The sequence below is a fragment of the Necator americanus genome, chromosome II (assembly GCF_031761385.1).
Source record: "Necator americanus strain Aroian chromosome II, whole genome shotgun sequence".
In the NCBI taxonomy this organism is placed as follows: Eukaryota; Metazoa; Nematoda; class Chromadorea; order Rhabditida; family Ancylostomatidae; genus Necator; species Necator americanus.
In genome coordinates, this window is record NC_087372.1 from 7,607,068 (window position 1) to 7,620,574 (window position 13,507).

The window sequence follows — 13,507 nt, forward strand, 5'->3', positions numbered from 1 at the left end:
GGAGCGGTACTCGAAGCCGATGCAATTAGCCTTTCTGAACTTTGAAGCCGCTTTCGGCTCTCCTCATCGAGGCCGTCTTCTCAGAGCGCCCCGCGCCGATGGAGTACCAGAAAAATTCGTTTGCTTGCTTGATGACATGAATCAACGAACAACTGCTGCAGTTCGAACACCAGCCACGTATTCAACACCATTTGAGGTGGTAACCGGAGTAAGACAAGAGGCAGTGGCAGGACCCTTCCTGTTCAACGTAGCTACCAACGACAATACGAAACTTCAACATGTTGTCAACCTTGTATCGAAGTTGGCTGCAGCCTAGGGATTACGTCAACGCCCAGATAAATGTAAACAGATACGGATCTCTTCGAGACCACGAACGAGAATTATTGTGGAGGGATAGTCCATTGAATTCGTCGAAGAGTTCTCTTACCTGGGCTGTATGCTGAAGAATAACGGCAGCTACGAAAAAGATATTCAGCAAAGATGTGTTAAGGCCGTTTCCGCAATCAACTCCTTAACGAAATCTCTGTGGTCAACCCTCACCCCAACAAAGTCAAGCTGCGTTCCTACTCATCTGCAATTGCCCCCATCATGATGTACGGATCAAAGACTTGGGCAGCACCGTCAACGGTGATGAATAGGCTAGATTGCACAGAAAGCGGGCTGCATAGACGGCTGCTTGGTTATTTTTGGCCTAAGGTATGCCACAATGAAGAGCTCTGGGCGGAAGTCGTTGTGGCGTACCGGCGAATGACACGTGGAAGATATCAACATCTTGCACCGCCATCGAGAGCTTATTTGGTCATATAAGGAGACCAGCAGAGCGCCCTGGTCAACGAGTTTTGAGAAGTCTGACGAATTCAGGCTGTGAGAGGCAACCTATCAGAAATTCTAGACAGAGGTGGTGAAAGAGGGCCTGAGGATACCCAGCGTGGTTTGGCAGTTCAGGCGAGGGGCAAGGTTCTGAAGGATATGGAATAGCGGCGAGTGGATCGATTTGAAGCTCGATTCGACGTTGGAGCGACGCAGAAGATTGAGAAGATTGGGCATTGCTATGTTCAAGGACGACACACCTCGCAAAGATGCGGGTAATCACGTCAGGCGATGACATCACCCCGCCGATTAGGTCAAGTCAAGTATGACATGCTATATTGTAACAGGCTTGTTTTGTCGCGTCGCGGTGTGTGCATGGGATCCCTCCACTAATACTAATTAGGATGATATGGCGCGTATGGCTCCGTCCATCAAAAAACGCAAGGATATCGAGCCAGTCGGTCGGTTATTGGTCACTGCCTCTTGTGCTCGGGTCCCATGGCGTCGAATTGATGCGTCAACCCTAGAAACTAACAAATGGGTGAAGACGGGTCCCACAGCACCGGACTGGTGCACCAGGCCGAGATAGCTATAAAATGGTTTGACACGGGTCCCGTGGCGTCAAAATGGTGTGCCGGTGTTGTGATGTGGTAAAATGGGGTTACAAGGGTCCAACTGCGTGGAAGTGGTGCGCACTGGTGCACCAGTATCGCACAATAACTTCGGGCGGCAGAAGTTGAATGAGACATTGCAATCCTTTCCTACCCGTGACCACTTCCCGTGTTGCGTTTCACCCCTATGATTTCACCCCTATGACTCCTCCGCGCATCTATTTCTTAGCACGTTTGCCTCATGTTGGTAATATGTTTTCTTCAGAAAGTGGAAACACCCATGTAAACAGCTACCTAAACAGTAGCCAACAGTTTACATGATCTGATGAAGAACGTTATCTTTATCAGTACCATGATGTCATTCCCGTCTATTCATGATAAACATCATTCTGTTATAACTGTTGGGGAGAGCAGGAAGAAAACCCATACTTCGAGTAATGCTTTCAAATTGAAAAATGGAGAAAATGGAGAACTGACACGTTTAGAGAAAAAACTATGGAATCTTTTGCTTTTATTTGTTATAAAAAATTGAGAGAAAGCGTTGCTAGAAAACGCTAATCTTATTTCACAAAAAGATGTCACTACTATTATTTTTCATTGATCTGGTTTTCATTGATTGAAGGAGACCGAAGCAAACACCAGGGGCTTTAGCCGGACGTTCAGAGTGGTGCTATATAACAACGGGCTTCTGTCACGTGTGTTTGTTTGTGTCTGTACTTATCCCTTCACCAGTCTGAAGTCCGGCTTTAGCCTGACTATACACACTATCCTGGTACAGGGATAAGTAGTACAAAAACTATATACAGAAGGTATATTACAGGATAATAAAACATATAATGCTACAGGTTTGATAAACAGGCTTAGATTAGAGATAGAGCTGAGCAATGATAACTTACAAAAAGAGGAGTTACGAGATTGCATCCCTGAGAAATTTGAAGTCGGCTAGCCGATCGAGACAAGGAGCGGCGACGACTACGGGAAGGACTGAAACAAGTGAAGTGTTTAGACAAAATTAGACAGGAAAGTCACCTGAGCACTAAACTGTTGTAACTGTTTGAATGTGGTTAATGTCGAACTTATCCAGTAGCGTACAGTGGATACAGTCCCACCATATTATACTACTCCCGACATCGTGGATGTGCATTGAACGTTGAAGATTCCTCATGGAGGGGTTAGAGGGAATAATAGTGTGGCAAATGTATTCGACGAAGAAATGGTCAGAAATGGTTTTCGACTCGGGTGGATGGGCTACAGCTCCTCTGCCTTAGGCGTCACGCCGAATAAGGCCTTATGAAATTTTGCTCTAGCAAATATTTGAATTAGCAATCTCGAGGAGGTAACGCCGTAGAATAGCCTTTCAGCTAGACATTACATCCCAGAAACTGGATGAAATATTGGATGGCTACGCTGGTTGGCTCTTGCAGATCATTAGGTCGTAGATACATTACCACTTCCGATCAGCCTATACATCTACAAAGAATCTCATCTACAAAGTATTTCATGCCAAAAAATGACGGAATTTGTTTTCAGCTAACGGTTGAAGTTCTCGCCCGTCCAGATTGTCAGTCAGCGAGACTTGTAGCGTGAAAGACCAGCTTGAAAATAATTATCGACAAGATTCCTGGTCTATCTGCTGGAGTTGGAGGTAACTTACAAGGAAATTAACGTAGTACGGAAACCCCAGGGAAACCGTAAGGTTGTTTGGGTCGTTGATGAGGGAAATCATCATGGCCGCCAATCTTCTTCTTTTGGCCCTAGAAAAGGGCGCGGAAGAGGGATACGAAATCAGTTGTAACGCGCTGCATCAACGTGCGAGCGGTCGAAGGTCAATTATACCTCCTCCCCAGCCTATCTAAGTAAAAACAGTAAGCTACTGAGAGGATCTGAGTATGTATAAGGGAACAAAAACCATTCGGACGCCATTTTTCACGACGATTGTGGAAGGTTGAGTGGTGTCACGCTGGTTTTCGAAATCTACAACCTGAACTCTACTGTTTCGCTGAGGTTTCCGTACTACGTCAGTTTCGTGATACGCTGCCCTTAAGCCATTTAGTCTACATTCAAGAACCTGAAAGTAGATTTTTCACTCATTGAGAGATGGACAACCCTGCACACGACCTAAACAGATTAAGAAAAGCTAGCATGGTAAGCCTATCATGTTTCATTGAATTCCGGAGCACAATCTCGAATCTCATAGTTTCTTTGGGAGAGCAAGAATACTAGGAGCAGTCATCCCCAGTACCGATCGGGTTCCGGATAAACTCGTTCCACTAGGAACCTCAAACCTGAGATGTACGCTATTGCTTAAAAAAAGTTAGAAGAAAGAGGATATTTTATAATGACGTCATCTAAGGCTAAGTCTACCTTACGGAAGAAAAAACGCTTCCGAGAAAGACTTACGTGCGTTTGGGTGTGTGAGTAACCGCAGTTTGGAGTCCTGCCGTGGCATCGTATGCATTACCCGGTTGCGAATCCATATTCAGCTGTGCTGCCATTCCATCACTGGTTTTTACAGCCATTCCAGCATTCTCGTTAGTTTCAGCTATATTGTCACGAGTTGCTACCGCAACTGGCGCTTCGGCTATCATGCCAGACGCAGCCACTCTTTCCGGTAAAGAATCATGTAGCTGTTCAGTGGCTGCTGTTGCTGCTCCAACAGGTTGTTCAGCGTCGACTGCTGGCGGTGGCGCCTCTTCATGCTTCGCCCTCTTCTCTCTTCTCCCCGGTGTTTCTTCAATTGAGGCTTTTTCCGAAGGAGACATTTTGCTACTCTTTGCAGATTTCCCACGACTCGTTTTCTTCTTCTTGAAGAAAGTCCGCAATTTACCTTTGCCACTCTTCATACCTGATTTATTCGACTTGCTCTGAACCAAATTAGTCATCATTCATTAATGAAAAGAACCCTCATTATCCTTTCTTCATTTTTCTTACCTTTTTGGATTTTTTCTTCTTCGATCGAGATTTTGAGGAAGGCACTGACTCATCTCTGGAAATAGTTTAGGTAATTGACTGCTAAACACTCACTGATGTTAAGTCCTGCACTGTTAACAACTTGTGAGAAAAATTATTTTTCATACGGATTTGTTTGCTAAACATTTAAAACTTCTGACAAGAGCGTTACTCTCGGTGACGAGATTTTAATTTCCAGGCAATCCTACTTTCATCATATTACTATGCCAAGCATAAAACGATACCCTTCCGACGATGAACTCGATGTACTAGGCTTGTATGACAAGCTACTGGAGAACATAGGTGTATCTCTTCGTTTCTCAGAATAAGCCTTAAAGAAAAATCGACAATTAATTTGAAAATGAAAGAAAATGTGAAAATCTCGGAATAAAGTCTCGCGAATTCTTTTATTTCTTTCTTGAGTGTTTCGTTGACAAAGTGACCAGCAAACTGTCCGCTACTTTTTTATCAGTATTATTTATTTAATCGTTTACAAAATAAACCTATGCTGCTCTATACACAATAAAGTAAACGGGAAGTTCTTATGCTAAGCATGTAAACAGAACTAATTTCAAATGAAAGAAAAGCTGAAAATAAAGGTCCTATGTGTAAAAATGTATGGTTGCCACCATCTTATCCTCACTGAATCCCCGTTTTCAGATACCGTACAATGCTCCTAGAAGGATCAATATCGTCCCAAATCACTTCCTACAAGTAATATCTTCTATTTTATCTAACCCAGAGCCTATCTCAGAAGCACTCTACAGAGATTTATAGACGACTTGTGACGACGAGCTTATGATTGCACGAACAACAGCGATAAGCGTTCGATTAGAGTGAGACAAATGCCAAGAAAATCCATACTAGGTGGTGAAAAGGTTCCGGTTTTTGCGTTAGCGTTACAGTTGGTCAAGCTAACATAAGTTTCAAGAGACACAAGTCATAAGTGCCAAATAACAACTAACCACACTATCTGTGGTAGCCGACGATCCGGATGTTGTCAACGTTGCTGTCTGTCCTCCTCTAGTCTTCGCTGATGCTGAAGATCTCGTTGTGACGATATTCTGGACGCCACTATTCGATGTGACTGATGTTTCGCCTGTTGTTTGGTCCATGGTCGTTGTCTTAGGAGTACTGGTCGCATCCGATGTCATGTCTTGGTTGCCTGATGTTTGGTCGCTTTTCGTTGTTCCGGAGTCACCGCTTGTAGTGCCCTCGGTTCCTGGTTCCCTAGCCGTGTCAGCATTATCGCTTCGAGGAACTTGAGCCGTGGGAAGATCCGTCTCATCATCTGCGGACACATCCCTTAAAAAGTGAATATTCATAACTCGATTTCAGTTCCCACGCATAATTCACGAGAAACAAAACTCCTCACTCATGATCGTTTCTTTGTTCACTTTCGTTGCTTAAAATTTTTTTTTTATGAATGGGAGCTATTGTAGATCAAGCATTGTTTAATACCTCTTAACTTCAAGCGCCGATTTCCCAAACAATTTTCCTTTCGCCTTCAATTCTTGAACCCTCCTCTTGTCTACATCTGACTCAGCAGCAGGAGTGCCGGGCTGCAATGCTAAGAAAGTTCAGTCATGGAAAAAAGAACAGAACATTGTCGTTTTTCTATAGTTTTCATGACATTTTTAGAAAAGGCAGCGTTATTTCCGGAAAAGAGGCGCTCTCTAAGGGCTCCTATTAGCTTGGCTTTTTCAGAGCACTGCTCAATACCGCTAACTGCTGTGGAGGGTCGGCCACGATTACTTTGGGTAGCTCTCTTGTGTACTGCAAGAAAATATGGTCAACCGCTCTTGTACCTTGTTACAGAAGTAAATGAAGGTAACCTACAGCCTTCCCGCCACAAATAGCAGGGGAAAAGGGAGCCGGGAAGGCACCCAAAAAGTGTTCGTGATGGCAATCCAAGCGGCTGTCTGAGCCACCAAACAGGGTTGGTTGATTTAGTAATCACGTTAGAATAAATATCTTAACTGACCAGTTGTCACTTTTTGTCGGAATTCGTCGTAAGGCTTCCTCTGTCTGAAAGCCTGACAGAGGAAGCCTTACGACGATTTTGAACAGCTTGAAAAAGTTGTTCAAAATTCGTCGTGGCTCCCCATTTGTTGGAGGTTGATTGCAAAATATTTTGAAAATCGCCGTAAGCAATCCAGAATTAACGGAAATCTGCCATCATTTCCATAACGTCAAAGATGGTTGCTACTAACTTGCTGACTCTGCTGATTCCACTCAGATTACTATATGGCCGATACTTGCATTGAAATCCAAAGAAAAATTTGATCTGCTGATTGCGGAACCACCTCAAGAAACCTGCCTGCTCCATTATTTGCTTATATAAACTCGTGGGGCCGCGTATACAAGTCTGATTGCTACCTGCACGTGGTGGCCCTGCTTTAACTAAACGCAATCAGGCGTTCGAGTGTACGCATTGGGAACGTACGAGCTATATAACCAACTGCCTGAAGGGATCATGGAATCTTTAGCACCAACCCTTCGTTTCGTCACGCTAAACTGCCGAACACTATCGAGTGAACGCCAACAACCCGCTCTATCCAGACTTCTGCGATATCTCTCTGTGCCTTCTGCTGCACTGCAGGAAACACGCATGAGAGATCGGCCCGTTATCAGCATCGAAAATTACACCATATACTGCGGCGATGCTGATGAGAACAAAGTAGGTGGCTGCGCAATAGCTGTGAGGAACGATTACAAGAACCTGGTGGAGGAATTTGGCTCAACGTCGTCTAGATGGGCTTTCTACGACTGCGGGATCGCAGAGGACGTAAACTCTGGATCGTAAGTGGTCACGCACCTACGGAAACAGCTGAGGACAACAGTAAGGACACCTTCTAAGATGAACTCGATGCGTTGATGTCTAAAATACCGAGCCAGCAGGTGGTCATAGTCGGAATCGACTCCGTCGACCGTCTCGTCGACCTGTGCAAACAGACGGGCCTCATCATCGCCTCCACGTTTAAGAGGAATCATCAACGCCATCAGCTCACGTGGCAGGAGTCAACCCTTTTAACGCCTGAAGAGCAGCGCAAGCAGAAGATGAGGACTTCACCAGCGTGGACTTAAGCTTCAGCTCGACTACATTCTAGCGAGGAACATTCCTCATTCGGATATCCCGAAATCCGGAGCTGTTTGGAACGTTGATTTTGACTCTGATTACCGTCCAGTTCTTCTCAGCTTCCAGATACGGTTCCACAAGAGAAACCAAGGAGTTCCTCTTCAACCGAACATCGAAATGGCAGGTCTGAAAGACGATGAATACAGAACAAAATTCCGCCAACGTGCGTCTGTTTATATTGGAGTACGGACCAGAAAGAAGCTTAGCGATGCGGATTCCTTCACAAAGTGCATCCAGGACGCTGCAAGAGAAACGCTCCCGGTTCTATTGCCGCAGAAGAAATTTGCTTTTGCATCTGCCAAAACGAAATCCACCTACAATTCTGTATGTGTCGCCCGCAGCACTAGCGATTTCAATCAGGAAAAGCGTCTTAGAAGGAGGTTGCGTAATCAACTGCAACAAGACAGTGAGTGGACGTCAAGAGCGACGGAGTTTGAGAACGCGTGGGAGGACAGGGACCAGCGGAAAGCATATGCTCTACTAAAACAGTATAGCGGCAAAATAAAAGGATGTTCTCCTGTCCGCAACACTGCCAATGGAGTAGCTGTCAGTGAAGCAACCCTTCCAATTTGAAGGGAACACTTCAAGACCTTGCTGAATCGGCTAGCACCGTCAGCTCCTGAACTCGAGCACGTTCATAGACCGACATATGCAGTTGACGAAGAAACACCGACCGAGTCGGAGGTTCTAGTCTGTATTCAAAAAATGAAGAATGGAAAGTCTGGTGGAGACGACGGGATTGGCGCAGAAATGCTAAAATACCTCCGTCTAGGATTAGTGAGATGACAATGACATATGGATAGACGAAAAGATACCTGATTCGTGCAGACACGCTATCATAATTCCCCTCCACAAGAAGTTATCCGTCACGGACTCTAGGAATTATCGAGGAATCTCTTTGCTGCGTGTTATGTACAAAGTATTGGAGCGCATTATCCTGGACTGACTCATTAAACATCGCAAAGAAACATCGCGCGAAGAGCAATCTGGCTTTCGTCCTGGCCGATCTACGATTGACCAGGTGTTCATCGTCAGGAGAATGACCGAAATCTGGCAGGGGTATTCGAAGCCAATGCAACTAGCGTTTCTGGACTTTGAAGCCGTGTTCGACTCCTCTCACCGAGGCCGTCTTCTCAACGCGCTCCGCACCGATGGAGTACCAGGAAAGTTCGTTCGCTCGCTTGATGACGTGAATCAACGAACAACTGCTGCAGTTCGAACAATAACCGATGTACAACACCGTTTAAAGTGATAACTGGAGTAAGACGAAGGGCAGTGGCAGGACCCTTCCTGTTCAATTTTGCCATCGACGACACTATGCGAAGAAAAGTCGACCAGTGTCCTGCCGACATTGTCTTAGCACCATCAGGGTGCCCATTGACTGATCTCGAGTACGCCGACAATGTCGTTATATCGCGGAAAGCAGTGCGAAACTTCAACATTTATCGAAACATGTCAACCATGTATCGAAGCTGGCTACAACCTATTGGAATCGTCGAAGAGTTCTCTTACCTGGGCTGTATGCTGAAGAGCTACGAAAAAAATATTCAGCAAAGATGCGCTAAGGTCACTTCTGCATTTAACTCCTTAACGAGATGCCTGTGGTCGAGCCCCATCATCAATGAAGTCAAGCTGCGAGCCTACCTATCCATAATTCGCCCCATCATGATGTACGGATCGGAGACTTGGGCAGCACCGTCAACGGTTATAGAGAGGTTGATTGCACGGAATGAAAGCTGCTTAGACGGCTACTTGGCTACTTTTGGCCTAGGGTATGCCACAATGAAGATCTTTACGCAGAATTTGATGTGGTATACCAGCGGATGACACGTGGAAGATACCAACATCTTGCGCCGCCATCGAAAGTGGCTAAAGTAAATCTTATTCGCTTCTTTGGTCATACACTAAGGAGACCGGCAGATCGCCTTGTTCAACGAGTTCTGAGGAGTTTGCCGCGTTCGAGCTGGAAGAACCCACCAGGCCGAGAACTGAAGTTCTGGACTGAGGTGGTGAAAGAGGACCTGAGGACACTCAGCGTGGATAGGCAGTTCAGGCGAGACGTAAGGTTCCGCAGAATGTGAAATAGCGACGAATGGATTGATTCTGTGGAAGCTCTCGCAGAAGATCGAGAAGGTTGAGCAGAGCTGTTTTCAAGGACGGCACACCTCGGCTAAGATGCGGGTAATCTCGTTAGGCGATGACATCGGCCCGACGCTATCCTCCATCGATATCGACGACGCTATCCTCCATCGGTATCGACGACATGCTAACATCCAGGCCGTTTCTAGATCCCCTCCTTCTGCAAGTCCGGAGACTAATCAAAGACTGACTGAAGGTCCGTTTTGAGCTCTTCCTCATCGAAGGAGTGGCGTCCTTCCATGTGATGAGCCAGGAATTGAGAGAAGTGGTAGTCGGACGGGTCATGTCCGGACTGTATGGTCGATGGAGATGGATGCCCCAATCGAGAGTGATTGTGCGGATTTACCTGACTCAACTCCGCGACATTTGGGCGTCATGTAATAAAAAATACGTTTCTCTGTATTCCTCTAGGTTTTGCAGCTGCCTGGTGCCTCCAATGCTTCTCAGCTTGAGAGTAGAACCGAGTTGCAGACGCTTTCAATGAATGACTTTTTTGACATTCCACCGCAACACAACATGATTCTGTCGGAGCATCTAGACTTCCGGCTTGAGCCATTGGCGCTTGCACGAGAAGTTGATATAAAGCGCCTACTCATTTTTATTTCCAGATAAGCCAACCAGATCCATAGTGGAAAATGGGTAGAGTGGTGCGTGTGTCAGACCCCATTCACAGCTGGTGAACGCTCAGAGCATGAGGAATCTGTACCGCGTTTTTCTACACGAATCCAAGCGGATGAAGATGGTTCTCGATAGTCCTGTCCATGCATCAAAATTCTTTGGCTAAACACGTTGTCTGACCAAGATCCTGTCCGATGGATTCTCTTAAGTGATTTTCATTGAAGCTGGATAGGTGCATGATATAAAGTTCACTCCCCAGGAGAAAACAACACACTTAAAGGGGTGAAACCATCCATGCAACGTCATGTGAGAGACCGTTCCATCACTCATCTGCAGGTTGATTCTCACTGCTGCACGTCTCTCTCTCTGACAGTTCCAGACAAATCTCGTAAAGAATAATTGATTTCAGGCCTTCACAAATTAGAGAAATTAAACCGTCAGAAGCAGCCATCGAAGGGAAAGCGGGGGCATTTTGGTGGAATATGGAGTATTTCATCTTGATCACCTTGACTAAAATTGTTCTTCGAACTGGCAGCGGACGCCAGTAATCCTTCCATTTGTTCCAATCGCGTGCCAGAGTCGCCCAATGGTTTTTCCCTTCGCATGGAACACGAAGACAATCGGATTTTTAAAGGATTTTGTGAAGAAGTCCGAACATCGGGTCCGCTGTCTTCCTGCACTGCGTACTAGAGTACTTAGGACAAACTAATAATCTATATTGTTGGACTAACAGGACAACCAAACGAAATTTGAAAGCGAAACCTTTGAAGTTTAACAGAAACTAGTTGTCAGCCTAATATTTGAGATCGGCATAGAATGTTCAGGTGTTCCTGCGAAGAAAAAAAGCTACGGACAAAACAGCGCTAGATTGGAACGACTCAAACTGGCATAAAGCCAGCAGGCGTCACCAGTAAGTGACCGATAGCGCGGAAGGGGAAAAAAATAGAGGAGAAAGAGAAGGACCATCTGAGAATTGCAATCCCACGATCTATGGAATCGGTGGAATAGAAGGGTTGAATCAAACATTTGGGATTACTCTCAAAAAGTCGACCAACACACGACCGCACCTTAAAAATTTTACTATCCGCATAGTTATCTTTGTTTGCAGTTACCCTATCACTTATTATTTACAGTACTGCTATCTAGGCCATACACTTTCATTTTCAGTTGATATTGTTGAAACACGGTGAGATCCCAGTGAGCGCAATCAGTATCATCTCTTCTTCATGAGATTTCTCTAAACAAAGAGAGTGTGGTCAGTTAAGGTAGGAAAACTCTTTTTGAGGTCTTAATGACTCGAAATATGAGGGCAGTTCTGGAGTTGTGCACTGACGTCTACAGTGAGGAACGATAGAAGCATTCCAATAGGTAAAAATTCGTCGAATTTCATGTCGAACGACGTATTTTCTTCCAAATGGAGCATCGTTGTCAGGTTCCTTCAGTAGCTCCCTCTAACTAGGTAACTCTAGCAGGTTTAGGGTGGTTTGAACCACAATTGCGATGCTTAAAGAGGTGTAAATCAGTTCTATCCGGGGACAATGTCAGTTCTGTGACGTAATCATGACCCAATTTTTCACACTATTTTCATCCTTTTTCTTCTTTGTTTGTGTCTACAGCTCCTGAAACTGTTACCATTCATCAAATGAAATGCAACTCACCGTCACACCTCCTTTGCCGTTGGTCTCCATGTTGAACGACGCACGTTAGTATCGTTATACTCCTAGTATGTGACCGTCGATGAATACGGCTACGAGTAGGAATGAACCACACCGACACGTCCATTCCTTTAAACAGCTGAGTACTGATTGATTAGATTGATAACGAAATTCGGAAAACAATAAATCTCTGGATATCACAGAAGTATGAAGTGCGGTCGAAATAGAATCTTAAAGAATGATAACTACGTACGAAGTATAGTGCGCTGCACAGCAGTTAATAGCGTCAGTAGAGCACTGCGCTGTGTTTGCCTTATTCCCCGCCCATCACATCGTCCATTTTCGACCCTCATCGTCTAATGATGTGCGAAACATGCGTCGCAAGAGCATGCTATCTCTGGTATTGCTTCTGTGCGGAGTGTCGACCTCTTACGTATGGAGATACAAAAGATACAAACATCGAACGATTGCACACGACATCCCATATATAGGAACTAGGGGTTTTTTTTTTCTGTAAAACAAGCAAATCGAAACTTTTACAAACTATTGCAGTATTTTTCGTCCAATAAATACTCTGTATAAATACAAATATATATATATATATATATCTATATCTTCCATATAGTTTTTCCTATCACAATTCTACGTCTTCCAACAATTAGGTTCTCGTTTTTACCCTTTTTAACTTTTATTTTGGAACGTTATCAGCTTCATTTATGTTTTTTGATGTTGTTTTGCTCCTGTACAGATCTTTTATGCTTTTGCTTCACTTTTAGCATCTTCAATTTTACGTTTTTTTCCACTTTACACGTGGTGACGTTGTCACCTTTTTGTTCCTTGAACCTTCTTAGAAGTCAACTCTATCACGTTTTTGCTATACAAACACGGCAAATGTGGCGATGGATGGGCGTGGTCTAGCGATCACAGCAAGCCTAAGATATGCCTGCAATGACCCACCGACAGCGTATTCTGCAAGGATTTATTGCAAGGATTGCGGGTACATAACGACCCCTCTCCCCACTGACGACTGGAGCGGTGAGTAGCGGTCCCACCGCACTGCTTCGAGCGCAACTACTTACGCAATTGCAACAGGGTTTAGCACGTTTTGACACGTTTGGCAAACAACTGACATGTTTTATTCTTGTGACTTACGCGTTTATGCATGATAGAACATGATTAAAAATGTTCTTTTTGTTTCAAACATTTTTTGAACGTAAACACTTTTGTAATTTCAAAAAAGTTTGGATTTTTGAAGTTCTTCTTCATACAGCGGCATGTTTACCACCCTTATTTTCTTACCAGCAGTTTCTCCTACTCCCCTAACAATTATCCAGAACACCTCTTCGTGACTTTTTAAACGCCTGCAATGTTCCTAGAGCAAATTCCCTGAAGGGTTCAACTGTCTCGTTAACTTCGAAGAGGCTCCACGAAAATGAGGTAGTTCATCAGGTTACTGAAATTAGCACAGGAACTTTCGAAACGTTAAGTGGCAGTCGGTTGAAGGTCATTTCCAGTGAAAATTGAGTTTAAAGGCATCACCCCATGAATCTGAGGTGGTGCAGATTTTAGGTGGAGTATTCGTAAAT

General features: G+C 44.7%; 1 protein-coding gene across 2 annotated transcripts in view; it reads right to left on the reverse strand.

Annotated features, from left to right (window-relative positions):
- RB195_017096 (uncharacterized protein) overlaps positions 1-11,954 on the reverse strand; it is a gene marked incomplete at both ends in the record, with an annotated part of 62,641 nt that extends 50,687 nt beyond the window's left edge. The window contains 9 exons of one of the 2 annotated variants that reach the window (XM_064183942.1): positions 2,318-2,405; positions 3,822-4,152; positions 4,210-4,285; positions 4,353-4,407; positions 4,616-4,701; positions 5,336-5,675; positions 5,746-5,775; positions 5,832-5,932; positions 11,925-11,954. In XM_064183942.1, the coding sequence (XP_064039822.1) occupies positions 2,318-2,405; positions 3,822-4,152; positions 4,210-4,285; positions 4,353-4,407; positions 4,616-4,701; positions 5,336-5,675; positions 5,746-5,775; positions 5,832-5,932; positions 11,925-11,954 (1,137 nt within the window). Of the gene's footprint in view, positions 1-2,317; positions 2,406-3,821; positions 4,286-4,352; positions 4,408-4,615; positions 4,702-5,335; positions 5,676-5,745; positions 5,776-5,831; positions 5,933-11,924 lie in introns of both variants that reach the window. The other variant, XM_064183941.1, reaches the window with a different exon arrangement.
- Positions 11,955-13,507: the final 1,553 nt, after the last annotated feature.